We start from the raw sequence: 27,812 nt of genomic DNA, 5'->3' as shown, positions 1-27,812 counted from the left end.
AATTACAACAGAAAAACGACCGCAACAGTGGATAAAGGACAATGAAAGTGAAAAAGGAAAAAAAGGAATATATCAGTGAAAATTCTTTTGGTTTAATCATCATCATCGTTAACTGCTTAATCCACAGAGGGTCGTGGTAGTACTTTGGAGAGCAAAGATTCCCAGGTGATCCTGCCCCCCTCAACTTCCTCCAGCTCATTCCCAGGGACCCCAAGCCTCTCCCAGGCCAACTTGGAGATGTAATCCTTACAGCAGGTCCTAGGACGACCACGAGGTCTCATCCTGGTTGCCGTGCCTGGTACACCCCCACCGGGAGGCGTCCAGGGGCCACCCGAATCAGATGCCTGAACCAACTCAGCTGGCTCCTCAAAGTCAATCATTGACCTCTGACCCAAGGAGCTCTGATACCATGCATACTAATGAACATCCTTGCGTTTGAACTTGGTGTTCATTATGGATAATCCATGACTGGCACAGAAGTCCAATAACAATTCACCATTCGGGTTTAGATCGGGCAGGCCATCCCAATCACGCCTCTCCAGGTCTCTCAGTCATTGCCAACATGAGCATTGAAGTCCACCAATAATACTATGGAGTCTGTAGGTGGGAGCCTTTTGAGAACCCTGCCCACTCGCTCCAAGAAGGCCCAATACTCTGACCTGTTGTTTGGTGCTTAAGCACATACAACAGTCAGAGTTTTCCTCTCTGCGATTTTAATTTGCATTGAGGCAACCCTCTTTTCCACCGGGACAAACTCCAACTGCACGGCCGCTAGCCGGGACTCGTGAGTATTCCCACTCGCACACGGCGCCTCTCACCCTGTGCAACCCATGAGTAGGAGAGGGACCCACCCCTATCAAGAAGTTTGGTTCCAGAGCCGACACTGTGGGTGACACTGTGAGCCCAGCTATATCTAGTTGGTTCCTCTCAACCTCCCGCACAAGCTCCGGCTCCTTACCCCCCAAGTGAGGTTACATTCCATGTGCCCAGAGCCAGTTCCTGCTGCAAGGGCCTAGGCCACCAAGGGCCCCCCTGCAATCTCCCACTGCCTGTGATGCATTGCACTGCTCCCCCATGCTGGACCTTGCGGGTGATGGGCCCACATGGTCCCCACATGTTGCCTCTTCAGGCTGAGCCCGGCCGGGTTACGTGGGCCACCCGACCACCAGGCAATCGCTGGGGAACACTACCCCCAGGCCTGGCTCCAGCGCTAGGTCCTGGTGACCCTATCCCAGGCAGGGTACACAGTTTTCTGTGTCCAGTTTTCATGGTGAGCACATGGTGGTTTCATTTGAAATAAACATTTTGCCTAAATTGTATTAAAGTCCCCATTTTCATGTATTTTTTTTTCTTGAGGTCCACTGATGACTTCCAACATATCAAAAACAGTCTAAAATAATTTTTACATTACCACTTTGTCCCTCAGAATTCAACAGGCTGTCGTTTTATATTATCTTTAAAACTGAAATATGTAAACGAGCTCTGTTCTAGTTAACCTAGTTGCTAGTTGTTACCCTAGTTATAACCTAGTTGCTGGCTTCCCATTCAAAAATGATGAACTTGCACGCGAAAAGTACTTTTAGCCAAAGTGTGGTGTGATAGTGCCAAGTGTGGCCCAGAACCGTCTGCTATCTGGGATGTTATGTCAGGAGTTTGAATAAAATTGAAAGTAATGTTACCTTCTCTTTAGTATTTGTGGTACTGTATATTTTAGAAATGCAACACAGTAACACTATAATAACACTGTTATTATATGACTGTGACTGCAATCAGCTCCACATGTTGAATTTTGAAGCCTGTATTCAGTTTCAACCAATAGAAACAAATAGATAATCTGCTGATTATCTTTGCTGATATATTATCTGCTGATATAATGCTTTGGTGCCACCTGGTGGAAAATAATTGGAATTGCAGTGCTACTGTAACACGCATGAATCAGCTCAGCAGCATCCATCAAAAAACAACCACCATGGCATGTTTAACAAGAGAAAACACTGCGTTATTATTCATGTACAACATATCAAATCACTTTTCTCTAAAAAAAACAAGACCGTTTGAAACCTACAGTGAGAGTCTGAGCCTAAAGGTTTAAATCATTTTAAGAGAAATCTCATCACTGCACACAAATTCCCAGGTTTCTGCAGAGCTACAAGGTGTAGAATATTCACTGTTCAGTTTTATTGAACATTAATTAACAGCATAATATTTCTGTTTTCTATGCTGGGCTGTTAATTAGGTTAATTACAGTAACACATTCATAATATTGAATGAAGTTTGAATTAAAACACTTTTTAAGGTTTCTTTCTCTGACGTTCTTTACTTTTCTGTGGGAGGAATAGATTTTACAAAACACACTTCTTGTTTGAAATCTCACATTTATGTGTTTTTAGTTCATGGCAGAAAAACTAAAGCTAATAAATGAGAGTTAGTGCTTTAAAATGACTGAAATCAGTCACTGGCTGCGGTTTATTGGCTGATGTCTCAGTCAGGTTCGGCGGTGACGTCACACACCGTACCATATAAACAGCTCTCACTTCCATATTTGGCCATTTGGGTGTTCAGAGCGTCGCTATATGAGCAGTGAATGAGAAACAGCACTAACTGTAAGTTCTTTATCGTTCATTCACTTATAATATCCATCCATCCATCCATCCATCCATCCATTTTCTAAGATGCTTCTTCGTCAGGGTCGCAGAGGGGAGGTGCTGGAGCCTATTCACTTATAATAATAATAATAATAATAATAATACAGTAATTTTATTATTATTAATATTGTTGTTGTTGTTGTTATTATTTAAAGTAATTTCGAAGGTGAAATGAAACTCCACACCCTGCACATACAGTTTTCCTTCATTTGGGGTAAAGTGGAGAACAGAGAACAATTACAAGCGGCCAAAATCTGTCAGTTCTACTAGTGAAGGATGTGAAAGATTAATAGATTAACAGTAAATGATTAACTAACAAATAAAAAACTGACTGATCCGTTTAAAAAACACATTCATGTAATTTAATGTCCAGTTTCATTCAGGCTGAGGATCATGTTTAAATTGTCCACATGAGGGCGCAATAGGCAACTGGTTCTGATAACATTTAAAAAAGAAGGTTCTTCAAAGGTTCTCTAGTAGCAGGAATGGCTCTGTTTAGAACCATGAGTTCTGTACAGAATGTCTTAGTTAGTCATTCAGAAAATCTGCGCCTGACGTCGGTGTTTAAAGCCCATCTGTGGCTCCATCCACAGTAAAATCCGAGTGTCCCGGCTCACAGCTGAGAATCCTGAACAAGAGGGTAAACTACAGACTAACTAAATCTCTTAGTCCATCAATAATTACATATTCCTTCCCTGCGTGAATGAGGAGAAGAAGAATTCAACTATTGCTTGGAGGAGGAAGAATTTTTAAATTAATTTTAAATTTAATTATTTTAATTATTTTTAATGTAATATATTATAAATATATTACATAAAGATCCTTTTATATCCAGTCATGACAGCATCACCTGTTAACTGTTGAGCTGTGGAAAATTTCAAAACAGGTATTTTTGATCTTTCCACAAACTTCCCAGTCTTACATTATGCATCCCAACGTTGGGATGTGCTGCAGGCATCAAATTTGCAAACATATATTTACAACCCCACTTCCAAAAAAGTTGCTGTGTAAAATGTAAATGAGTGTAAATAAAAACAGAATGCATGATTAAATCTCATAGACCCATATTTCACTCACAGTAGAGCATAGAACACATATCAGATGGTGAAAGTGAGACATTTTACCATTTCAGAAAAACTTTAACTCATTTAGAACTTCATGGCTGCAACGCATCTCAGAACAGTTGGGACAGGGCCACGTCTACCACCGTGTAGCATCCCCTCTTCTTTTAACAACAGTCTGTAAATGTATGGGAAGTGAGGACACCAATTGTTGGAGTTTTATTAGAGGAATGTTGTCCTGTTCTTGTCTGATGTGGGACTGAAGCTGCTCAACAGTCCTCTTTGTCAGATTTCTCTTTTCTTGATCTGGCAAATGTTTTCTATTGGTGAAAAGTCTGGACTGCAGGCAGGTCAGTTCAGCCCCCAGACTCTTCCTTTGTGAAGCCATGCTGTAGTAATGGATGCAGTATGTAGTTTATCATTGTCTTGCTGAAATATAGAACGCCTTTCCTGAAAGAGACGTTGTCTGGATGGAAGCTCATGTTGCCAAAACATCTGTATTTCATTCAGCATTAATGGTGCCTTCACAGATGTGCACATCACCCATGCCATGTGCACTAATGCTCCCCCAAACCATCAACTTTTTTCAGATGCCTTGTTGCCATCAAGTTCTAAATGAGTTGTTTTCCATGAATTTGTCAGATGTCTCACCTTCAACATCTGATATGTGCTCTACGGTCTATTGTGAGTAAAATACGAGTCTATGAGATTTGTAAATCATCACAAACTGTTTCTATTTACACCTATTTACATTTTACACAGCATCACAACTTTTTAAAAATTGGGTTTGTACAAAAAATTACTGCAGTATTTATATTAAGAAAATATTTTATCTCTTCTTTCTGCTATTTTCATTGAAATGCTACAGAAGTTTACAAATCACTGCTTTGTTTATATCAGCTTTGTTTATATTTACATTTTACTTGCTGTCCCAACTCTTTAGGAATTGGGTTTGTATCACAGCAGTGGTGAAACGCTGATGGTGAGCTGGAGTGCAGCCAGAACTTTCACAGAGGAGAACAAAGTGTCTTTTTCTGTTTCAAGACTTTCATCTTTTGTTTCCAACCAAACCTTAACATTAAAATCAGAGTTTTATCATTGCAGAGTTTAAATACAACAATTTTTAAAAATGCATTAAAATTACAGACGAGGATTGTTCAGTTCCCAGAATTCATTAGGACTCCTCTAAAGGCCTAGAAGGTTTCACTGATGAATCAATTCAGCCAGATAAAACATCAAAGCAGTGTTTTCTTTCATGAACACTTTATTATAAATGTAATTTAACTGCATTAAAAAAGGATCAACAGTTAGTTTACAATAAATGAATGAGGTTCAACACAAGAAGGAGAACATTAAAACATAGGACCACATAGCACTGTGTCACCATTAGATCATGAATATAAGGAAAAGATAAAAGATAAAACAGAAAAAATAAAATATAAAACTGAAAAAGCAGATTAGAACGCATTCAGCATCAAAACCCATGAAAATGGAAAATATATAATAATACCAAAACAAAACCAAAGAAAATAAAAGAATAATTAAAATCCATCACACAGTATTAAAATAATTACAATATTTTCCTGCTTTACTTTATTTTGATACTTTTAAAATATGTTTAATATTTATATAAACACTTAGTTTAAATGGAAAATGGACAAGTCTTTTATATTGTAGAGTAAAAGCATAACATTTTGCAGGGATGAAGGACCATAAAAAGAGACAGAGGATTTACATTTTAATGCATGAGAGATTTTTTTCTTCTTCTAAAAATAATTCTGACAGTCTAAATGTGTTCAGGTCCTTTTCTGTCTTCACTCCTTAAAACCCAAACCAGGAGTTCCTGTAGAAGCAAATCTTGTTTTAATTTATGGATTATATCAACAATGAGAGAGTCTCATCTCTGTTAGTGAAGTTTTTTCACACTGCTATCGATGTAAACAACACACTAAATAACTAATAACAACTGAAGTGTGATAAACTGTAAAAGAATAATACTGTGACAGCGCCCCCTGCTGTGAGGTCTCAGCTCTGCAGTTTCAGTTTCCATTTCTTAAAGTTTTAGCCTTTAGAACATTAATCCTCCACACAAACAGTCACACATTCAACTCTCCTCATTATTCAGCACCATCACGGCAGCATTTTATTTGATGAATGTTATGAACATTAACTAAGAAGGATGAGCAGAAGTTAGCATTTCAGTTGCCCTGAAGTATTTAGGAAATGATGTCTATGTAAAGCACTTCTTAGTCTTTTCTTATTAGTCTCTAATCAGTGTAACTCTAATATACAAACTTGGCATTCAGCACTCAAGATGTTTGAGCTTCCATCATTGCTTATGTTCTGCTCTGCTCATCAGGTTTAGCTGTGAAAAACGTAATGATGAACAATCCACACTAGTCTTTTATCAGATTTTATATAGTAGCAAAAAAACAAACACTACTAACACTTTGAAGAAACACAAAAAGACTGAGTTTTTACCTCGAGCTCTGTAGCATTTGACCCCCAGCACGATGGACACCAGCAAATATGGAGTCACTGCCATTAAACTACTGAGCAGACTGAGCGCTGAGACTGGAGCTCCTGAACGGGACAAACATGATACACACACAGTATAATCACTGTAATGTAGAATAGAAATGGCTGCTGAGGGCATTCTTATTAAAATATAAATTATAATGATTAGATATTTTCTGTTAAAGCAGCAGACCTCTGACTGAGAGCCAGCTCTGTGGTGACTCTCCTCTCTCTGGGTGTTTACAGTGGTAGAGACCTTCATCTGACTTTGAGACAGTACGGATGATCATCTCTCCTGTCGTCTGGGTCTGGAGCAGTGATTCATCTTTATAGAAATCAGCTGTGAGGTTTGAGGGCTTTGTGGAGCGAAATAAACAGCGGAGAGTCAGAGAATCTCCCTCAGTCACAGGATGGACAGGAATGTCCAGGATCACATCACCATCTGTAGGAGAGAGAAAGTGATACAGAGTGAAGTAACAACTTCTTAGGCTAAAAGAGTTTTTAAAGAAGCAGTGAAAACTGATGCAACATCACTAATTAGGTATTTTATTATGGAGTTCATTAATAAGTGCATTTCAAATTGACCCATTACTCTGTATTGATTGTGCACATAACAATTTTTGGAATTTCTTAGACTGAAAATTGCTTAAACAAAGTTACAAGTCAAATAACACTTTGATTAGTTTGCTCTGTGAGTTTGTGTTCTTGAGTAAAAAGATGTTTTCAGTCTGGAAAGCTAAAGCTAAGCTAGTGGATAACCAGTGATACTTAATGATGTATAACTCACAAATTAAAATCCTACTTAATTTTAGTTATCGCTCAATAAATTAGTAATGAGCAGCCAGCAACCAGCTACTGGCTTGTTAAGACACAATAAAGACTGATTTTGTTAATGGCTCAGATCATCTTTAATATTTGCAGTGGAGAATTCATTTTAAAAGAATTGAGCGCAGTAGTGTACATCCTCAGATAATTCTGCTTTGGCTTCTCTCTCTCTCTCTCTCTCTCTCTCTCTCTCTCTCTCTCTCTCTCTCTCTCTCTCTCTCTGACTTTAACTGTGTGAGAGGCTTTTTAACTTGAACTGTCTAATAAACTAAAAATAATTCATGATTGTGTATAAAAAATATCACAGTAAAATAAATCAAATTGGATGAATTGCTGTTGGTGTTAGTGATTTTAATGGTAGAAATGTTTTATACAGGTATCATCCATCCATCTATCCATCCGACTTCTAAGCCACGTATACCGAGTGGCAGAGGGTGCTGGAATCTACCCCCCTATTCATCAGGTGGAAGGCTCTACAGATATGAGTGAATCTATATAGTTTTAATACAGTGTAATATCAGCTGCTGCTTTAGTTTCAAGTTATTTCCAAGTCAACTCAGAAATATATTCATGATCACTGACATACAAAAAAAGTAATGCAATTACTCAATTAGTCTTTCAATACACTCTTATTGACTCGTACTTACACAATTAACTGTACTTAATTAAATTATCACTACAGTAACTGTTCTTAACAGTTACTTCAGTAGAGATTTTCACTTCTTCTCCACTCCTGTTAAAATACTGAACTATAAAACTCTGATGGGCTGCAAACTAAAGCTGCTGTCTTTCTAACACACTGCTGTCATTTTGTGGGCTGTATATTTTTAGCTGTGTGTTTGTTCCCAGTGTTCTCCTTTTCATTAATGACATCACATGTTATGAGGTGTTACCACCCTGGACTGGGCTGGCAGACTCAGTTGTTGGTCTCTTTTGCACTGGTTTTGTGTTCCTCTGTGGGCAATCAATCCTAAGACTGAAGTTCTGATGTTTCTTTGAAAAAATCACAGTAAGACTGGGAGGTGTAATAAAGGCAAAGAGGGACTCAGTAGCACCAAAATATTTAAGAATACGTTTGTTATTAAGGCTTCTGTGTAATTTTCTGTAAAATACCTGCTTTATGCTTTTTTCCCTACACAAATAATGAATAGCTTCTAGTCAAACGTTATGGTCATATGACCGTGCATGATTTGTAAAGAGACATTTGCTGATATATAGTACTGGATGATAGTTTTACAGTTATAATGTACTTTAAACACTTCATGATGGAAATAAAATATATATTATATTATAAGAAATAAATATTATATTTTCAGCATTTGATATGTTGTTTTTATACTATTTTCAATTCAATATAGGGTTAAATGATTTGCACATCATTACATTTTGTTTTTATTTACATTTTGCACAGCGTCCCAACTTTTTTGGAGCTGGGGTTGTACTGTTGTCAACCTATCTTCATCACTGGAATGTCAGTTTTACATTTGAGACCTAAACATCAAACAAGACCTGTTTTTGAACTGTAAGACATTGATAGGTACAGATGTTTGACAGGCTGCAAAATCCTACAAATGCAAAATGCTTCCCGACCCCTCAGACTTTATTATTATTTTAGCCTTTATAGGCGACTCATAGCAGCACACAAACAACATTTATAAGTGCATTTTTTCTCCTGCTACTTCAATAAAATTTTACATTGTGCAGCTTTAATGATATAAATACAGTGAGAAAGTCGCCACACTCACCTGATACAGTCAGTGTAGCAGCTGCACTGGTGTGTGTGTAGATTCGGCCTGTTGACTGTGTTCCCTTACAGGTATAATCACCTGCATGAGTCTGATCAACATTAGTGATTTCATATTTCTTCCTTTGAGCATCTCTGAGAAGATTATTATTCTTATACCATTCATAATTCCAGTCATCTCCACTTTCTATTCCACATGTCAGAGTGACTCTCTCTCTCTGATGAACACATGACCAGCTGGCTGGACGTCCACTGTAGCTTTTGGTCTCTCTGTTGAGAAATTACAGGTAGGTTTGTATTGTATGTAATGTCTAACATACACGACTGCATTCAAAACCATTTACTTTCTATTACAGTAAACATAGAACTGGCTCTTGTACATGTATAGAAAAGAAATTAAGTTGATAGTAACTGATTTAACCCATGGGGATATTTTATGACTATTTAAATATTTCATGTGACAAATATCAACTTTGACCATGAATGCTGATAAAATCCTTCAGGGTAAAGTATCAGCTCGACTCGGGGCAGCTAATTGTTGTGACTTGTGACATTACAAACACGTGTGTGTTGCCAACAGGGAACAGATGGACTCTGACTGACAAACTAAGCAACGACAACACTCATAACATGGTAAAGGATCTGTCTTCAGCTTCTCTGTTTCTTTTTTAATTGCCGGCTTTTCTTAATGCCAATATTGATTTATCTTACAGTGAAATACATCTATAATCTACATTATTAACTGGGCATTTAAAAGTCTAAATTAATTAATGAATGTGCTGATCTCTCATTTACAGTGAATGTGTTATCATGTATGATTTTACTGAATTGGGCTGTTTGTTAAAGTCATTTATTAAAAAGAAATTATATTATATGCAAATTTACATGAACACAAATAAAACACTGCAGTAGATTTTCATGTAATGGTTCACCTTGAGTTTGTCCACAGTGGATCAGCACTAAAGTAGGAGAGACACAGAGAACATGATGCATTAGTGTGAAATATTCACTACACTGTAAAACTGATGAGTGAAGTGAAAGAGTTTGATGATTCGATCTGTCTCTGTTCAACCCAGCTAGGAGGTGAAGGAGAGGTAGAAGAGTCGCGCACTGTTAAGGCCGAGGCAGCGTGAGTTTCATACACGTTTACTGGCTTTATTTCTCTCCATCTGTGATCTCTACACAACAAATTGGAAGAATTACTTCTGCTTAACCAAACCAACAAGGACTTCTGAACCATATCTGCCCTCTGCTTCACAGAGACCTGTCTGTCTGATCTGACCCCAGACAGTGTGCTGCTCCTCCAGGCGTCCAGCTGCGCAGAGCAGACAGAGACGCACAGCTCAGCGACAAAACCAGAGGAATCAGCTTTTACATCAACAAGCGCTGGAGTAAAAATGTCGTAGTGCTGTTAAAACCACTCACTCCTCATCTAGAGTCACTTTACATTAACTGTAAACTGTTCTGCTCTCACAGAGAGTTTTCTTTACCAGCGCAAATCTAACTGACCACATGTTCAAGTACAGCACGTCATGTGTGCCACAAGAGAAGGAAATGTTTTGGATCTTTATTAAATCACTGTTAAAATGTCCCGCACACAGCTTTCTGTCTCTCAGCACAGTCTCAGTCACATTAAACAGCAGGACCTTAAACGTTTTCAGCAGACGCAAAGTAAGAAAAGCTCCAGGTCCAGACGGCGTCTCTCCATCCTTCCCTAAAGCACTGCTCTGACCAACTAGTGTCCATTTTCACCAACATCAATAAATCACTGGACCTTTTCTCTGTTACCATGTGTTTCACAACATTTAGCATTATTCTTTACTGGAGGAGGATTATAATCTTAATATGCTAATTATTAATGGTAATAATAATTATTAATGTTAACATACCGCTAACTTCAAGACTAATGGTTTATAGTGCGCACTTGTATGTGACGTCTCAGCTACATTGATTTTCTGTCCTGCACTAGTAGCTCAGAAAACTATACTGCTTTTGTGGAAAGAGCCACAAACACCTTCTTTGCATGCGTGGATTTTATCTCATTCTTTTAACCCAGAATGTAAACTACACTATGAAATGTGGAACAAAGCTGTACAGAACAATTACAGTACAGTTACACTACAAAATACATATTATTTAAATACGAATAAGCAACAGCAATATAAAGATAATCTTTACTTACAGAGCATCAGAGAGAGCAGACTGAGCTCCATACTGCCCCAGTAATGACTGACTGAACAAGGACCTGAACACCTCCCCTTTACTCAGAGAGAGAGAGAGAGAAAGGGAGAGAGAGAGAGAGACAGAGAGAGAGAGAGAGACAGAGAGGGAGAGAGATCTTGTGTTCTGCCTTAATGTTTTTTGTGTGCGGCCTGAATCTTACAAACCCAAGTCCTTCTGTCAAATACTAAGGAGCTGATGTTTAAATCTGCTTTGACCTGTATTTTATTGAAATTAAACAGTTCAAAGAAAAGATATAATGTTCTACTTTATCAACTTCATTGTTTTTTTTAACATATGAAATTGATTCCTGCAATAAAATACAACAGAAAAACATTGACAGACTGATTTTTAATGAGCACCGTCTATCGCTGCATGAACAAATGGACGTCATTTCTCAGCAACATCTGAAAGGCTGCTGAATTCTCTGGGCTCAAACTCATCTGAAATGAACTAGTGCACAGTGGAAATGTGTTTTGTGGTCTGACAAATCAAACCTCTAGATTATTTATAGAAATAATGAACGTTGTTTTCTCTGGGTCAAAGAAAAAAAGGACTATTGTTACCAGCGTAAAGTTCAAACATCAGCGTCTGTTGTGGTGGGTGTGGGGGAGGTGGTATTAGTGGGTAACTGGCACATCTGTGAATAAATGAAGTGTGAATGAGAGCAGAAAGGTGTGGAGTAAATAACACCTGAAGGTACGAGTCTTCAGACCACAGGGGAAAGAACTGAGCGTGAGAACTGACTGCAGTGCAGAGTCCAGGGAAAAGTTCAGTCCAGACACCAAAGCAGAGAGACCCAGCATTACAAGACTACTTAGATTGTAAGGACGGACATGTCGAGAGCCTGAAAGATGAAGATCAGTATGATTGTAAATACGTGAATAAAAGATTATCTTGTAATAAATAGGAATTCATAGCTTGTAAAAGATGCAGTGAGTGCGACCTAAAAACATCATTAGGCTTCAGTTCTTATTTGGTTGATGTTGTCATTACTGCAGTTTTACCAGAATAAAAGTCACAAGACCACAGACACGTCTCTAACTCTTCTCTGTTCTCAGGCCTCTGAGACTGAGTTTGGTGGATAAAGTGAACAAACATTCTACTCATATACTATAAATATATATGATCAGTGAGATGTTCCCACAGTTTTGTATATGTGTGAGTGAGGTTTTCTGTCTGCTGCTAAATAATAACTGTTTAAAACAGCATTTTGACAAGACTACAACTCACCCTTTCAAAGTCTAATGAGTTTTTTCACATTTTTAGAAACATCAAGCCTCATATAATCGATTATGGCTTTTAGTGATGTGGTCGGTGGTTTGTGTTAATGCAGTAATAGTGAGGTGATGAATAGCTGAGAATTCTCATGGTGGTGTGACCACCTTCATTAAAAACAAAGGTCTCGAGTTTGTGATGCTGCATTTTGTCTGGTGTTTGATAATAAATCTGGTGTAATTTGTCCACATCAGTTAAGAGGGAACTCAGCTGTGATTCTGATTTTCATGGAATTTTAACCGGCTTATAGGGTCCATGACTACCAGTAGCCCTAGGGTCCACGAGCAGGTTCCTCTGTGTACATGTCAAGCTGTGTGTGAGCTATTATGGGTTTTGTGGTCTGGTTCTGGGTTTAGTTTAATGCAGTGATGGTAAAATGCTGTGTGATGAGCTGGGCTTAGACAGAACTTTCATAATAGAGAACAAAATGTAATTTTCTGTTTAAAGATTTTAATCCTTTGTTTCTGAGCAAACCTCAACATTAAAATAAGAGAATTACTATCATACTTACAGAGTTTAAACACAACAACTGTAACACTTTTCAGTTCCCAGAAATCATTAGGTCTTTTCTGAGGCGCTAGAAGGCTTGAAGTTTCCCCTGGGAGAATTAATGCTTGATCAAAGCTAATATCTGTCTCTAAATAAAGAACAGAACATAAGGGGTGCTGTGCTTAGAAAATGTTTATTTGTGTTAATTCCAGACATCAGCAAAATGAATAAAAATATAGCTTTTATTACACTGATTGATTTCTTAAGCTAATTAAAGAAAACAAAATAATGTTTAATTTCATAAAACATAACATGACTATAAATGAAACTTTAACTGCTTTATAAAAGATCAACAGGTTAGAAAACACTGAGAATGAGAATGCACTATATTGCCAAAAGTATTCACTCGTCTGCCTTCACACACATATGAACTTGAGTGACATCCCATTCTTAATCCATAAGGTTTAATATGATGTCGGCCCACCCTTTGCAGCTATAACAGCTTCATTTGTTCTGACAAGGCTTTCCAAAAGGTTTAGCAGTGTGTTTATGGGACCATTATCTGACCGTTCTTCCAGAAGCGCATTTGTGAGGTCAGACACTGATGTTGGATGAGAAGGCCTGGCTCACAGTCTCCGCTCTAATTCATCCCAAAGGTGTTCTATCTGGTTGAGGTCAGGACTCTGTGCAGGCCAATCAAGCTCTTCCACACCAACCTCCCTCATCCACGTCTTTATGGCCCGCTATGTGCACTGGTGCGCAGTCATGTTGGAACAGGAAGGGGCCGTCTCCACAAAGTTGGGAGCATGAAATTGTCCAAAAATGAATCATTAAAAGTTCCTTTCACTGGAACTAAGGGGCCGAGCCCAACTCCTGAAAAACAACCCCACACCATAATCCCCTCTTCTCCAAACTTTACACTTGGTACAATGCAGTCAGTCAGTCAAGTACCGTCTCCTGGCAACAACCAAACCCAGACTTATCCATTGGATTGACAGATGGAGAAGCGTGACTGATCACGCCAGAGAACATGTCTCCACTGCTCTAGAGTCCAGTGGCGGCGCTTTACATCACTGCGTTCGACACTTTGCATTGCGCTTGGTGAAGTAAGGCTTGGATGCAGCTGCTCGGCCATGGAAACCCATTCCATGAAGCTCGCTATGCTGTTCTTGAGCTGATCTGAAGGCCACATGAAGTTTGGGGGTCTGTAGCGACTGGCTCTGCAGAAAGTTGGTGACCTCTGCGCTCTATGCCCCTCAGCATCCGCTGACCCCGCTCTGTCATTTTACGTGGCCGACCACTTCGTGGCTGAGCTGTTGTTCTCAATCACTTCCAATTTGTTATAATCCCACTGACAGTTGACTGTGGAATATTTAGTAGTGAGGAAATTTCACGACTGGACTTGCTGCACAGGTGGCGTCCGATCACGGTACCACACTGGAATTCACTGAGCTCCTGAGAGCGACCCATTCATTCACTAATGTCTGTAGAAGCAGTTTGCAGGCCTAGGGGCTCGGCTTTATACACCTGTGGCCATGGAAGTGACTGGAACAGCTGAATTAGGAGCACCTAATGATTTGGATGGTTGAGGGAATACTTTTGGCGATATAGTGTATCAGAACAAATGGCCACACTGCATTTTATTAACCACCATCTGTTTATGAATATAGTTCAGTTTGGTTAGACATGGATATGATAAAATATGTAAAATGACAAAAAGTAAAATACATCAAGCATCTTACATTTGTCCTCATGAGGACAAAAATATACTATCATACTAAAACAAAAAACTGTGAACGTTCAAATCTGCCACAGTATGTTTACAGTGATACTGTGTGACCATCAACGCTAATGTGTCTAATATTAAATTTAATATTGCTGTGATAAATGCGGTCTGTACATGTACTGTGTATTGTTACTCATTACAGAGAGTATTAAACTCTATTTAACTCACTAAATTCAGAGGAAAAGAGAGATGAGATGAGAATGATGGGACTTTTTATAATGTTGGTCATGATTAAGAATTTAGAGCTTATTACATTGTGTAGAAAATAACAATCTTATAAAACAAAAGAACTGAGCTATAAGCAATGCAAATACTGATGACATGCAACTGCACAGTAAATTAAAGTTCCTCAGAAGAGACAGAGGGGCATATTGATGGTACAGCTGTAGATTTTCATGCACAAACACTGATTTAAAATCATTACACTCTTAACTTTTACTAGCTAATACACTCAGATATTATAATGAAAGGCCCCAAGCAGAGTTCAGAATATTTGATTATTCCTAAACAGAGTGAGAATTGGAAAAGTACAGTAATAAAAAATGAGAAAAAGTGACTCTTCTCACTGCATCAGTATAAAACACTAACAGAGCGTAACAGAGAGTTTGTTACTGAAAGATATACAGATATTAAAGATGATTCTGACAGTCTAAATGTGTTCAGATCCTCGTCTGTCTGCACTCCTTAAAACCCAACCAGGAGTTTCTGGAAATGCTTACTTTCTGTCCTGCGACAGCAGCAGCAGCAGTTTTCTTCACAGACCTACAAGAGAAAAGCACCTAATGACTTTTATATTTTAGTGTTTTTGACAGGTGGTAGGTGATTATTTATTAATTAAAGTAATTTTGTATTAAACAGTAACATAAACTAATGAAACTAATCATGACTGTTGCCTAAACAGGCTGATGAAGGAAACATGGTCTGAAAGTATGATGTACAATGAGATGTACTAGGTGCTGAGATGTTTTGAAGAACATTAAAGTACATGAGGTCATTCATACCTTCACTGTGGTAGTTGAAATGTTTCATCTCAATTTGGGAATAAGTCACATCATTTGGTCTCCTCACTGCTTCATCTGATACAGAAATAATTCAGATTATATCAAAGACAGTTAAAGAGAAAATATATCTGATACTGTAGAGATGCAGTTCTTACCGCTTCCTCTGTAGCTGTTTGTAGTCATAATCTCAGCGTAAGTGTCATCACTGGGCTGAGCTGCAGAATCACCTGGAACAGAAGAAGTTACTCATCAGAGACGCCACTGTGTTCTCACATCATCACAGACACCTCACTTATAAACAAGTATTAATGAACAAGAGGAAATTTAGTTGCATTCCTGTTAAATATGAAATCAATAATCCATAAATGTGATCACTGCTTATTACAGAGTGAATGAGATCTTTTACTGAAACAGTGTAACTGCTATAAAAACTAAATGCTTGTGATTATGTTAGTCATGCAAACTGAGCAGCCTGCAGTGGTGGGTTTCCTGAGAGAGACGCCCCCAGACCCTGACAGACTCTGGCTTTGGTTGGTGTTCTGCTGATTTCCAGTAGAGGGAGACAGAGATACATCTTTGAAAACGAGATTCAAACTATACTTCTATATCAGCGCCAGTACAAACAGCACAGCTCACAGAAATCTGTCTTTACTCAGCTGCATAAACTCATACAGGACAGAGGAAGTGTGTCTTCAAACCTTTGCTCTTCTTGTAGCAGCAAATCAGGCCCAGTATGATGATGAGGAGCAAGATTAGACTCAGTCCCACTGACACTCCGACTATTACTTCTACTTTTACACCAGTAGATCCAGAACCTGAAGCTGCAGAAGAAACAATGAATTATTACAGTTTGTGATCTATAGAGTTAAAAAATGAATCAAATAACATGAAACTGTTCTCACCTCTGACTGAGAGCCAGCTCTGTGGTGACTCTCCTCTCTCTGGGTGTTTACAGTGGTAGAGACCTTCATCTGACTTTGAGACAGTACAGATGATCATCTCTCCTGTCGTCTGGGTCTGGAGCAGTGATCCATCTTTATAGAAATCAGCTGTGAGGTTTGAGGGCTTTGTGGAGCGAAATAAACAGCGGAGAGTCAGAGAATCTCCCTCAGTCACAGGATGGACAGGAATGTCCAGAATCACATCACCATCTGTAGGAGAGAGAAAGTGATACAGAGTGAAGTCACAACTTCTTAGGTTTACATTTGAACTAGAAACTGCACTTTAGAGTTCGAGATCAGGTTGGTAATTCACTAAGAATCAAAAGGAAACACTAAAGTCCTGTTTTGATAAGAAACAATAAAAATAATCAACTCTGATGGGACACAATGTAACTACTTAGGTATTTAATTAAGAGTTCATTAGTAATTATTACGTAATTGTAACATTATTAATTTACAATAAGTACAATAAGTAAACCCATCACTAGTAACAATAATACACAAGATTATTTATAGAATTTACAATTATTTTGGGCTGACAGTTGCTTTAAAATATAAACAAAAGCAGCTAACAGGTAAAATATAATACAGACACACAAAAGTGAAACATTTAAAAAATAAAATAAATACATTTTGAGAGCTGTGGCACTAAATGATGTACAATACACAAATAAAAATGATCTTAAATCACTTCAGTTACTGCTTAATAAAGCAGTGATGAGCAGCCAGTTAATGATCAGCTATAGGTTTGTTAAGATGTAATAAGGGCTTTATAACATCCTCCTATACTGAAGTGTTAATCTAGTATGGAAGTATTTATATTTTTAACAATTAATTCATTAAATATCTTTTAAAATATTTCTGTATTGAACCCGTTATTGGTAAGAGTAACAGAGACTGACTGTGCACTGTGATGTTGAGAGGATCACTTCCTCCTCCAGACTCAGACTGACACCAGTAAACTCCAGTGAGGGATGTGTGGAGGGAGCTGATGCTGCATGTAGATCCTGTAACTGATGAACAATCTGACACCTCCCCACTGTGTGTGTATCGCCTCACTCTCCATCCAGTAGAGTCACTCTGTCCCTCACAGCTCAGTGAGAGAGAGCCAGCACTAAAGTGTTGAGTTCTGCTGGGACTGATGATCAGAGAGGCTGGAGGAGATGAACCTGAACATCCACACAAGATACACATGGAGCATGATGCTGGATATGTTCTTAAGTGTAAGTATATATATAAATATTCACTTCTATATTTCCTCACCAGTGATCCACAGTGTCTGCGCAGTGCTGTACTGTGTCTGATAGGCTGGTTCTCCTCTCTCTGCTCTGCACACATAAACTCCTGTGTGATTTAGAGCAGCAGGACTGAGAGTGTAGGAGCCTCCAGCTTCTCTTCTGCTGTCTGACAGGAGCTCTACATGATACAGAACTTTGCCATGAACGTCTCTTATTTGTTCTAAGCCTTGTCTGTAGAGAGCAGCTCTGTACCAGCTGAATGTCCAGCCTGTAGAGGAGCCTGTAACCTCACAACTTAGAGTCACTGACTCTCCTTCAGTCAGCCAGCTCTGTGGAGACACACTCAATACTGCCTGAGCTACATCTGACAGAGAGAACATGGAGAATATCATAGACTAAATCAAGTTTCTACACAGTGATGAGATCATTACATACAATAGAATTAATGAGAATATTAAAACAAACCCACAGACTCACCAGACAAAGTAAGGGTAACAGCATCACTGATCTCTGAGCTCTGAAAGTCATGTGTTCTGTCTCCTCTGCAGGTGTATTTACCACCGTTAGACTCTGTAACAGAGCTGACTGTGAACTCCTGTGTTCTTCTGTTTGAGGACAGACGGTCATCTTTATACCAGCGGTAAGTCCACTCAGTGTCTCCTCCTGCCTGCATGTCACATCTCAGAGTGACCGTCTCTCCTTTAAACACCTGTTTATCAGGCTTTATGGACACCACAGCTTTAGTGCTGTCTGTAAGTAAATCACAGTTCAACACTGTTATTAAAATGAGAGCCGAAGTTTTGAGATTAAAAGATGAATTTTGCTCATCATTTAATACACAGTACTGTGCAAAGGTCAGAGATCATGCTTTCCTTCTTTATTAAGTTTGATCTGTTGTAATTGGATAAAGTATTTTAGTCATAATAACTTTGTGCTCAACACAAAATACAAAGAGGCAAATCTACTGTGTGAAACTTTGACCAAATAACCAGTTATCATACATTTTCTGGCTGTTCCTCCTATTAAAGTTCATAATGAACAGACATTTTGGGGCCATTAAAAATGCTCCTGGGGGACCATGCCCCCCCACACCAGGCTTAGCCCCCCCCCCATCCATAGACGTCTAGTGAAGCTCCTGCTGAGGGTGTTGCATGATAAATTAAATTTGTTTGAACTTCTTGTTTATATGAAGCTTTTAAACAAAAATAATCCACCAACCCAAATCTGCACTGATCCTCCACAAAAACTGCAAACTTTCTTCTTTTTTGTTCATGTGCTTTTCTCAGTAACAGCTTTTTGACTCTTACACACTTTCAGACATTAAGGAAGGATGTCTAGAAACATTTGTACAGATCTGAAGCAACGAACCCTCAGCACTATAAAATATCACTGAGTGAAAATCTCTTACTCACCAGTAACATTTACCCAGAGTGCATCACTGTAGTGTGTGTAGTAGACTGGGTTTCCTCTGCCAGCTCTGCACCAGTACTGACCTCCATCAGAGAGTCTAACTGAGCTGATGGTGTAGACGTTGGTGATGGTCTCCTTCTCAGAGCTCTGTGTGTGTTTGGACCAGTAAAACGTCCATCCAGCAGACTGATGGAGTTTACAGTACAGAGTCACTGTGTTTCCTGTCAGTGCAGTTCCTTCAGGGTTTGAGGTGATTGTAGGTTTGACTTTTACTGCTGATGAAGAACAAAGTTCAGCTGATAGAATTTAGACTTTCAGCTTCATGTTATTTAGAGATGGAACTTTCACGTTGGTTTAATGTTTAAGGTAAAACAGATAGTTGAGTTACTCATGATGAGACACATGAGAATAAACGTCTCCATCAAGACTGAAATGTTTCTAATGTAATAAATGTATCATCATAATTTGGAAAATGTAATTTATTAAGGTCATCCACACATGGTACCTTCACACCTCTGTTTCAGTCATCATTACAGAGGAAACAGTGTGAAGATCAAAAGAAAAGTGTTATTAGGCCAAGAAATTATGGAAAAGTGTAACTGAGGAACAGATAATGCCTGACAAACACAAATGTGTCCTAATGATCTGGATGTTGGTGTCGTTTTTATATCATTCATGAAGCTGGAAAGGTTTTGGCTTAAACACTGTGGGAGATTCACTCACAGCTCAGTGTTAAAACCATTAACACACAGAATTATGCTGAACCTGATCCAGATTACTGTATTTGCTAAAAATCACTTTAATATGACGTTTGAGGACAAAGACGGTTATAAAGCAATATGAAGGTCAGTTAACTAACTGGACAGATTGTGATAACTCGGCTGCTGACAGTTATTAATTAAACAGGACTGTTCAGTGCTCACATTCATCATTAAAATATTGTGTGTAAAGATAAATATTAAAGCACACTAACAGGCCATTCTTTGTACTGCTTCTTTAAAGACCCCTGAAAGACCTCCTGTAAAAATAACTGCTGAACTACTGAAATTTCTAGTCTGTTACAAAGCAGCCTGAGCTTAAAGTTTGATGGACATAGAAACAATAATAAAGGAGATGAGACTTTTGCAGTTGGTTAATTAGTGCAGACCATGATAAGATCTTTTATCATGATTTTCTAAATGATCTGTAACTGTCAAGTGAAAAGCTAGAAAACTCAGGAATGTGTGGACGTTTCTGTTTTTTCCAGTGCAGAAAAATGACCAACTTGTAGAACTGCTTTATATCTGTTTTATGGTTTTGACTGGAGACTAAATAATGAAGGGTGGTCTCTGACTTTGGCACAGCACTGTACATGAACTCATTAAGGCTTCTGAGAAACTTTATATAATAAAGAGAAAATTGCTGACATGTTTAGTTCAGGATGATGTTTTTATAGTTGCAAAGCACGTCTACACTTTAAACTCTTATTGATAGAAATACAGTGAGAAAGACGCCACACTCACCTGATACAGTCAGTGTAACAGCTGCACTGGTGTGTGTGTAGATTCGGCCTGTTGACTGTGTTCCCTTACAGGTATAATCACCTGCATGAGTCTGATCAACATTAGAGATTTCATATTTCTTCCTTTGAGCATCTCTGAGAAGATTATTATTCTTATACCATTCATAATTCCAGTCATCTCCACTTTCTATTTCACATGTCAGAGTGACTCTCTCTCTGATGAACACATGACCAGCTGGCTGGACGTTCACTGTAGCTTTTGGTCTCTCTGTTCAAAGATGATTAATCCTTTTAAAACTTACCCACTCTCTCTGAACATGCATGACAGTATTCACTCTCTGTTAGTTTACAGAGAAAAATCCAATTACTCCCATCATCTGAAGTTGCCAGTGTCCATTAGATGAGCTACATTAATTAATACACTGGGCTGGATGTACAAAGTTTTTTGTGCTGGACTCAAGCAAGTAACATAACATGTACATTCACCACATGCTATGAATGAAACTGGCAGTTGAGCCTAAACACACAGCATTTGGGCAGAAGATAAAACAAGATGTAAGTCTCCTTCATTCATATGTATTTGAGGGAGAGTCACGCATGACCTAAGAAGATTGTGCCACAAAATAGGTGGAGATGTTGGCAGTACAGCTGATGACATATTCCACTTGATTTGAAAAACTTGCTGCAGCCAGTTTTACATAGATTTTTTTCCAACTTTTAAAACCAGACATAGATTTGGGTTTCTGAAAGCCCTCTCCTGCTGCTTCTTTCCATTTTAATAAAAACAATTTATGTAGTGCAGCTTTACTGAGAGAAATAAAGTGTGAAATCCAATTGAAAAAGGTTGATTGTTATTTATGGTGGGATGGATGAGATTCGTCCAGAAATGCTTAAGGCTCTGGATATTGTGGGGCTCTCATGGCTAACACGCCTCTGCAATATTGCATAGACCTCGGGAACAGTACCCTTGGACTGTCAGACTGGGGTGGTGGTCCCTATTTTTAAAAGGGGGGACCGGAGGGTGTGTGCCACTTATCAGGGTATCACACTGTTCAGCCGCCCTGGGAAAGTCTATGCAAAGGTGCTGGAAAGGAGACTCCGACCGATAGTTGAACCTCAGATTGAGGAGGAACAATGTGGATTCCGTCCCGGCCGTGGAGCAATGGACCAGCTTTTCATCCTCTCTCAGATTGTTGAGGGGGCATGGGAGTTTGCCAACCCAGTCTACATGTGTTTTGTGGACTTGGAGAAGGCTTATGACCGTGTTCCTCGAGATATCTTGTGGGATGTCCTTCGGGAGTATGAGGTGCTGTACCCCAGTAATGCGGTCACTGTACCGGACTATAGTGGTGAAGAGGGAGTTGAGCCAAAAGGCGATCTACATCCCAACCCTCACCTATGGTCATGAGCTGTGGGTAATGACCGAAAGAACGAGATCGCGAATACAAGCGGCGGAAATGAGCTTTCTTCATCGGGTGGCGGGCTACACGCTATGCGATAGAGTGAGGAGCTCGGTCATCCGGAAGGAGCTCAGAGTAGAGCCGCTACTCCTCCGCATTGAGAGGAGCCAGCTGAGGTGGTTCGGGCGTCTGATCCGGATGCCGCCTGGACGCCTCCCGGTAGGGGTGTTCCAGGCACGGCCTACCGGGACAAGACCCCGGGGTCGCCCTAGGACCCGCTGGAGGGATTATGTCTCCAAGTTGGCCTGGGAGCGGCTTGGGGTCACCGGGAATGAGCTGGAGGAAGTTGCGAGGGACAGGGTCATCTGGGATTCTCTGCTCTCCCAACTGCAACCGCGACCCTGTCTGGACTAGCAGTCAATGATGATGATGATGATGATGATGAAGATTGTTATTTAATTTTTCACGTCATAGTCAGAATATTAGGACAATAGAAATTAAATGTCAAAAGAATTTAACTTTTCCAAATAAAAATTTCCAACCATCAAACATAGAAATGCAAATATAAATACACCTGATTTTTACTATTATTGTTTTTTTCATTATTTATTATTCATATGTTTGTTCATTTATTATTATTCATATTCCTATTTTAATTATGATTTTTCGACTATTATTTTAGTCATGTAATAAAATGTTTGTTTACTTTTTCATCTTATCCTCCTTTTATTTTATTTAGATTTAACCTTTACGCTTTTTAGCTACGTTTTAATTGTTTAATATTTTCTACTGTGAGTGGTGTGGTGGGTAGCGCTGTCACCTCACAGCGAGGAGGGCCTGGGTCCGATTCCTCTGCTGGGTGACTGGGGTCCTCTCTGTGTGGAGTTTGCATGTTCTCCCCATGCTAAATCGCCCCTGGGTGTGAGTGACTGTCTGTGTCTGTCTGTCTGTCTGTCTGTCTGTCTGCCCTGTGATGGACTGGTGACCTGTCCAGGGTGCATCCTGCCTTCCGCCCGATGACTGCTGGGATAGGCTCCAGCACCCCCCCGCGACCTTGACGGAGAAGCGGCTTAGAAAATGGATGGATGGATTTTCTACTGCATTTTATGTATTTGTATTATTAATGTTTAATTTTTTATATTTACTTGATTTGAGTAAATTTTTATTAAATTTGCTTTTTGAGGTTAAATAAAGGTTGATTGATTGATTGATTGATTGATTGATTGATTGATTGATTGATTGGTCGATTGAAGTTTTGCCATTGAAATTGATTTATCTCTTAAATGACAGTGATCACTCACATGGGAAATGCAGTTGAGTTCATGCTGTAAATACTGAATTTAATGGCTTTTGCTTTTTGCATTTGAAACAGTCCAAAATTTTCTACCACACATTTCACTGTTAATGGATGCCACACTCACCTGATGCAGTCAGTGTAGCAGCTTCACTGGGGCGTGTGAATGTTTGGCTTGTCTTTTGTCTTCCTTTACAGGTATAATCACCTGCATGAGTCTGATCAACATTAGAGATTTCATATTTCTTCCTTTGAGCATCTCTGAGAAGATTATTATTCTTATACCATTCATAATTCCAGTCATCTCCACTTTCTATTCCACATGTCAGAGTGACTCTCTCTCTGATGAACACATGACCAGCTGGCTGGACGTTCACTGTAGCTTTTGGTTTCTCTGTTCAAAGTCAACAAATGTTTAAGCGTCATTCTACTGAACTGATTCAGTGCTGAAAATCAAATTTGGACCTGGACTTTAGACTAAAATCTTTTTGCTTTAAGTCAAATTATACTTTAATTATATTTTCTTTATCAGAACAAAGAATTTCAGGCTGTTTTATCAGTGACAAAATGTTTATGACAGTATTGTAGATTTGCTTAAAATGTAAAGTGTGCAACAAATAAAATTGATTATTATTATTATCATTATTGAAATTCTACCAAATCTTTGCTGTAGTGACAATTTTAACCAATTCTAAGCATCAGTCAGAAATGCTAGCTGGTACATGACTATCAAACATATCTTCTGAATCAACCACAAAGGTAATTAAAAACTTATTTGAAGAAAATGTGTGTTTCAGTAATGACAGTTCTTAATGTTAACTGATTTCAGGCTTTGGGACACATTTTCTAGGGATATTCTAGGGATATGCTAGGCATGGATTGTTTATAACGAACACCAAGTTCAAACACAAGGATGTTCATAAGTGTACGTTATACCAGAGCTCCTTGACTCAAAGGTCAGTGATTGTCTTTGTTATTTCATCTGACTTGGGACCAATGTTCTGGAAGCTCAGGTGAAGAGAGGTGCTGAGCTGTCAACCGATTACCATCTGGTGGTGAGTCAGATCAGATGGCAGGGAAGACCACATCAAATAGTGAGGGTGTGCTGTGAATGACTGGCAGAGGCTCCTATTCGGAATGATCTGGGAGAGCTTTTCTCATGTTCCAGAAGAGGTAGGGGACAGGGAGTCTGAACTGAACCTCTTCAAAACCACCATCATGGAAGCCGCCAGGTGGATCAGCACCTCCAAATCCAAGTCCATGGTCTAAGCACCCCAGATGGAGCAGTTTAAGTATCTCTGGGTTTTATACGTCAGTGATGGGAAGAGAAATTGTGAGATCAACCACAGGCTGGGACAGGCAGCAGCAGTAAAGCGGTCACTGTACTGGACTGCAGTGGTGGAGAGGGAGGTGAGCCAAAATGCAAAGCTCTCTGTTTACCAGTCAGCCTACATCCCAACCCTCACCTATGAGCTGTGGGTAATGACCGAAAAAATGAGATCACAAATACAAACGGCAGACATTAGCTTTCTTTGCAGGGTGGTGGGCTACACTTTGCTTGATAGGGTCAGAAGCTCAGTCATCCAGGAGGAGTTTAGAGTAGAGCCGCTACTCCTCCAAACTGAGAGGAGCCAGTTGTGGTGGTGCAGGCACCTTTTCAGGATGCCGCCTGGATGCCTCCCCGTGGGGGTTTACCAGGCATGGCCTACTGGGACAAGACTGTTGGACAAGAGTATATCTCCGAGTTCGTGGGGGACGGGGTCGTCTGTGATTCTCTGCTATACTAACTACATTTTAAAATCATGTCATTTGTCTACAAGGAAAAAAGAAAACAGGACATACCTACTACTGTAATCTTGACAAGATCACTGAATGGTGTAAAATCGTTTCCCCTGTGTGCTGCACATCTGAACTCTGCTCCACCTTCTTTAGGCAGTGTTTCAGTGATCGTGGTCAGATCATGTTGTAAAATATCAGAGCTTTTCTCCCATATAATCCTCCATCCAGTAGACTGTGGCAGCTCACAGCTCAGAGTAACTGTGTCTGGGCTCTGAGGCTCCACCCTCAGTTTGGGCTTTTCTGTTGATGTGAAATGATGAAGTCAGCAGAGCTGCTTTAGTCTTTATAATATAAGAAGCAGTTTATCATCCTAATCACATGATTTGAGACTAATGAGTTTAATGTTTCCAGGTTCTATGAATGTTCTGTGAATGAATGTTTCTGTTCAGTCAGACTGAATCCTTTTATGTCTTTGATCTATTATGCATTGACAACTTTAGCTTCAATTAGAAATTGCCTTTGTTTTGAATGTAAACGTTTCTCTTATCACTCGTTCTTTTGCTATTTGTCTATGTTTGTCTACAGGGCCCTAACCAGGATTGAGATTTAGTGAGGTTCATACTGAAGATATGTGATCTACTTCACACACTGAGTAAACCACACTGTCAGATATGTGCAGAACAGAAGGGCTGTTTTCACAACTTCACTACTGCTTTATGTACCTTTCTCATTAGTTTGTTTCCTTTCAGTCTTTCATAAACCGCTTTTACTCATTCATAGTAACTTTTGATGTGTCAGGTTTTAGTTGGAATGAGTCTGAGCTGATTTTATATAGCTTATGTTAACCTGCCGTAGTGTCTGGTGGGTGCAGTAAATCTAGGAAGCATTTCCACAAAGTAGAAACATCACAGAGCTGCTTCTACATCATAACTGAAGCTACATGAATAAAAAAGCTAAAAAAAAGTACCAACATCAAGACCTGATCAAGAAGTGCATGCAGGTGTACATGAGAGCTAATGAACTTATACAGTAGATCTTCATGTAATGATTCACCTTGAGTTTGTCCACAGTGGATGAGCACAACCAGCACTAAAGTAGAAGAGAAACAGTGAACATGCTGCGTTATGGTGAAGTATAAACTGCTATTACACACACACACACACACACACACACACACAAACAGACACACACACACACACGCACACACACACACACATGCACACACACACACACACACACACACACACACACTAAACTCTCACTCATTTTTTACCTTAAACTGGGCATGAATGATGCTCAACTTAACGCTGGGCAAAATATAACACAGTGTCTTATGTAGTGATACAGACTCTGCAGTCTGCTGAGACAGTGAAGAACAGTGAAGAACTTAAAGCTGTCAGACACCACCTAAAGACTGGTGTCAGCGCTACAAAACACAAGTACAACACACAAATTGTAGTCTTCTTTGATGGCAGCTCAGATTCCCAAGACTTATGGCACAGAATCCAAGAAATCACTTTAAGAACAAAGTCAGTAAGTCAGTGACCACAGAAACCTCCCTCCCTGCTGACCTGAAGACTTTCTACTCCTGTTCTATCACTGCTTGGGCTCGGCTAACCACCATGCCCTGCCCACTCCACAGAGCCAGCACACTAGCTATAGATAAGGTGAGGAGAGCACAGATGAGGGTCTCAACTTGGAAGGCAGTAGGCCCAAATAGTATTCCATGTCTGGTCCTGAAAGTGTGTGCCAGCCAGCTGACACCTTTTTCCCTGGTACAGTGCAACATTCCTGCCCACTTTAAAGCCACAAACATCATCCTGCTCCCAAAGAAGCACATCACCTCTTGCATGAATGACTACAGTGAACAAACTTTGGACGATACTAAACCCTGATTCCAAAAAAGTTGAGACATTGTGCAAAATGTAAATAACAACAGAAAGTAATGATGTACAAATCACTTAAACCCTGTATTTAATCAGAAATAGTACAAGACCACATTTCAAACATTAAAACTGAGAAATTTTTATCTTCTTGAAAAATATGCCCAATTTGAACTCCAACGTTCTAGGTAATTATTTAGGTTAACATGATATAAGTTTCAAGGCACTCTGGTTAAATTACTCTGCAATGTTCTAGAACCTCTTGACACCGTAAGTTTGAACTCTTGTCTCGGCGTAAGGTGGACTCTATTCTTAAGACCAGCCGAGTGCAGAACCTCCATCTGATGTAACTGGAAATGTTTTTTTCTGTCATTACTGAATATTAACAGAACCTTTAAACAGAATAAAACAGACAGGTTTTAAATAACATCTGTTTGCTGCTGGTTGAGGATCTAATTGAACTTTCCATGATGGATTAACTGTGTCTTATTTGTTTGCTGATGCTCATTGGTTACAAAATTCCCAGATCAGGTCGGAATGTTGTTGTTACAGTTTTCATTTAATAATGAAATTATTATTCAGTGATAACTGATGATGAGGTTATTTTTTGTGTCTTCTCAAAAATGTATTCAAAATCACCACCTAAAATCAATAGGATATAAACCAAACAACATAAATCCATTTTTATTATTAAATAAAAAATTTTTGATCTGTCCAGTTAAGCCGGCACAGAAAGGGTCAATTACATTCTCAACCGGCAACAGACAGATTTTATTTAAACATGAAGAATAACGGTCTGA

At 39.2% G+C, this 27,812-nt stretch overlaps 1 protein-coding gene and 2 long non-coding RNA genes across 3 annotated transcripts in view; all 3 read right to left on the bottom strand.

Annotated features, from left to right (window-relative positions):
• Positions 1-16,365, bottom strand: part of LOC119262824 — a 46,606-nt gene extending 30,241 nt beyond the window's left edge. The window contains exons 1-2 of the long non-coding RNA XR_005129938.1: positions 16,265-16,365; positions 15,722-15,793 (exon numbers count right to left, since the gene is read on the bottom strand). This is a non-coding gene — a long non-coding RNA (uncharacterized LOC119262824). The remainder of the gene's footprint in view (positions 1-15,721; positions 15,794-16,264) is intronic.
• Positions 1-19,683, bottom strand: part of LOC119262785 (sialoadhesin-like) — a 101,507-nt gene extending 81,824 nt beyond the window's left edge. The window contains exons 1-4 of the mRNA XM_037536015.1: positions 19,669-19,683; positions 18,223-18,589; positions 17,771-18,109; positions 17,410-17,676 (exon numbers count right to left, since the gene is read on the bottom strand). Of these exons, the coding sequence (XP_037391912.1) occupies positions 17,410-17,676; positions 17,771-18,109; positions 18,223-18,589; positions 19,669-19,683 (988 nt within the window). The remainder of the gene's footprint in view (positions 1-17,409; positions 17,677-17,770; positions 18,110-18,222; positions 18,590-19,668) is intronic.
• A 5,645-nt stretch (positions 19,684-25,328) lies between these two features.
• Positions 25,329-27,812, bottom strand: part of LOC119262832 — a 3,435-nt gene continuing 951 nt past the window's right edge. The window contains exons 2-3 of the long non-coding RNA XR_005129950.1: positions 26,183-26,218; positions 25,329-25,429 (exon numbers count right to left, since the gene is read on the bottom strand). This is a non-coding gene — a long non-coding RNA (uncharacterized LOC119262832). The remainder of the gene's footprint in view (positions 25,430-26,182; positions 26,219-27,812) is intronic.

Source organism: Pygocentrus nattereri, chromosome 29, assembly GCF_015220715.1.
Source record: "Pygocentrus nattereri isolate fPygNat1 chromosome 29, fPygNat1.pri, whole genome shotgun sequence".
Classification (NCBI taxonomy): Eukaryota; Metazoa; Chordata; class Actinopteri; order Characiformes; family Serrasalmidae; genus Pygocentrus; species Pygocentrus nattereri.
Note: the sequence above shows the minus strand (reverse complement) of the source record. Positions and strands in the feature narration are given on the sequence as shown.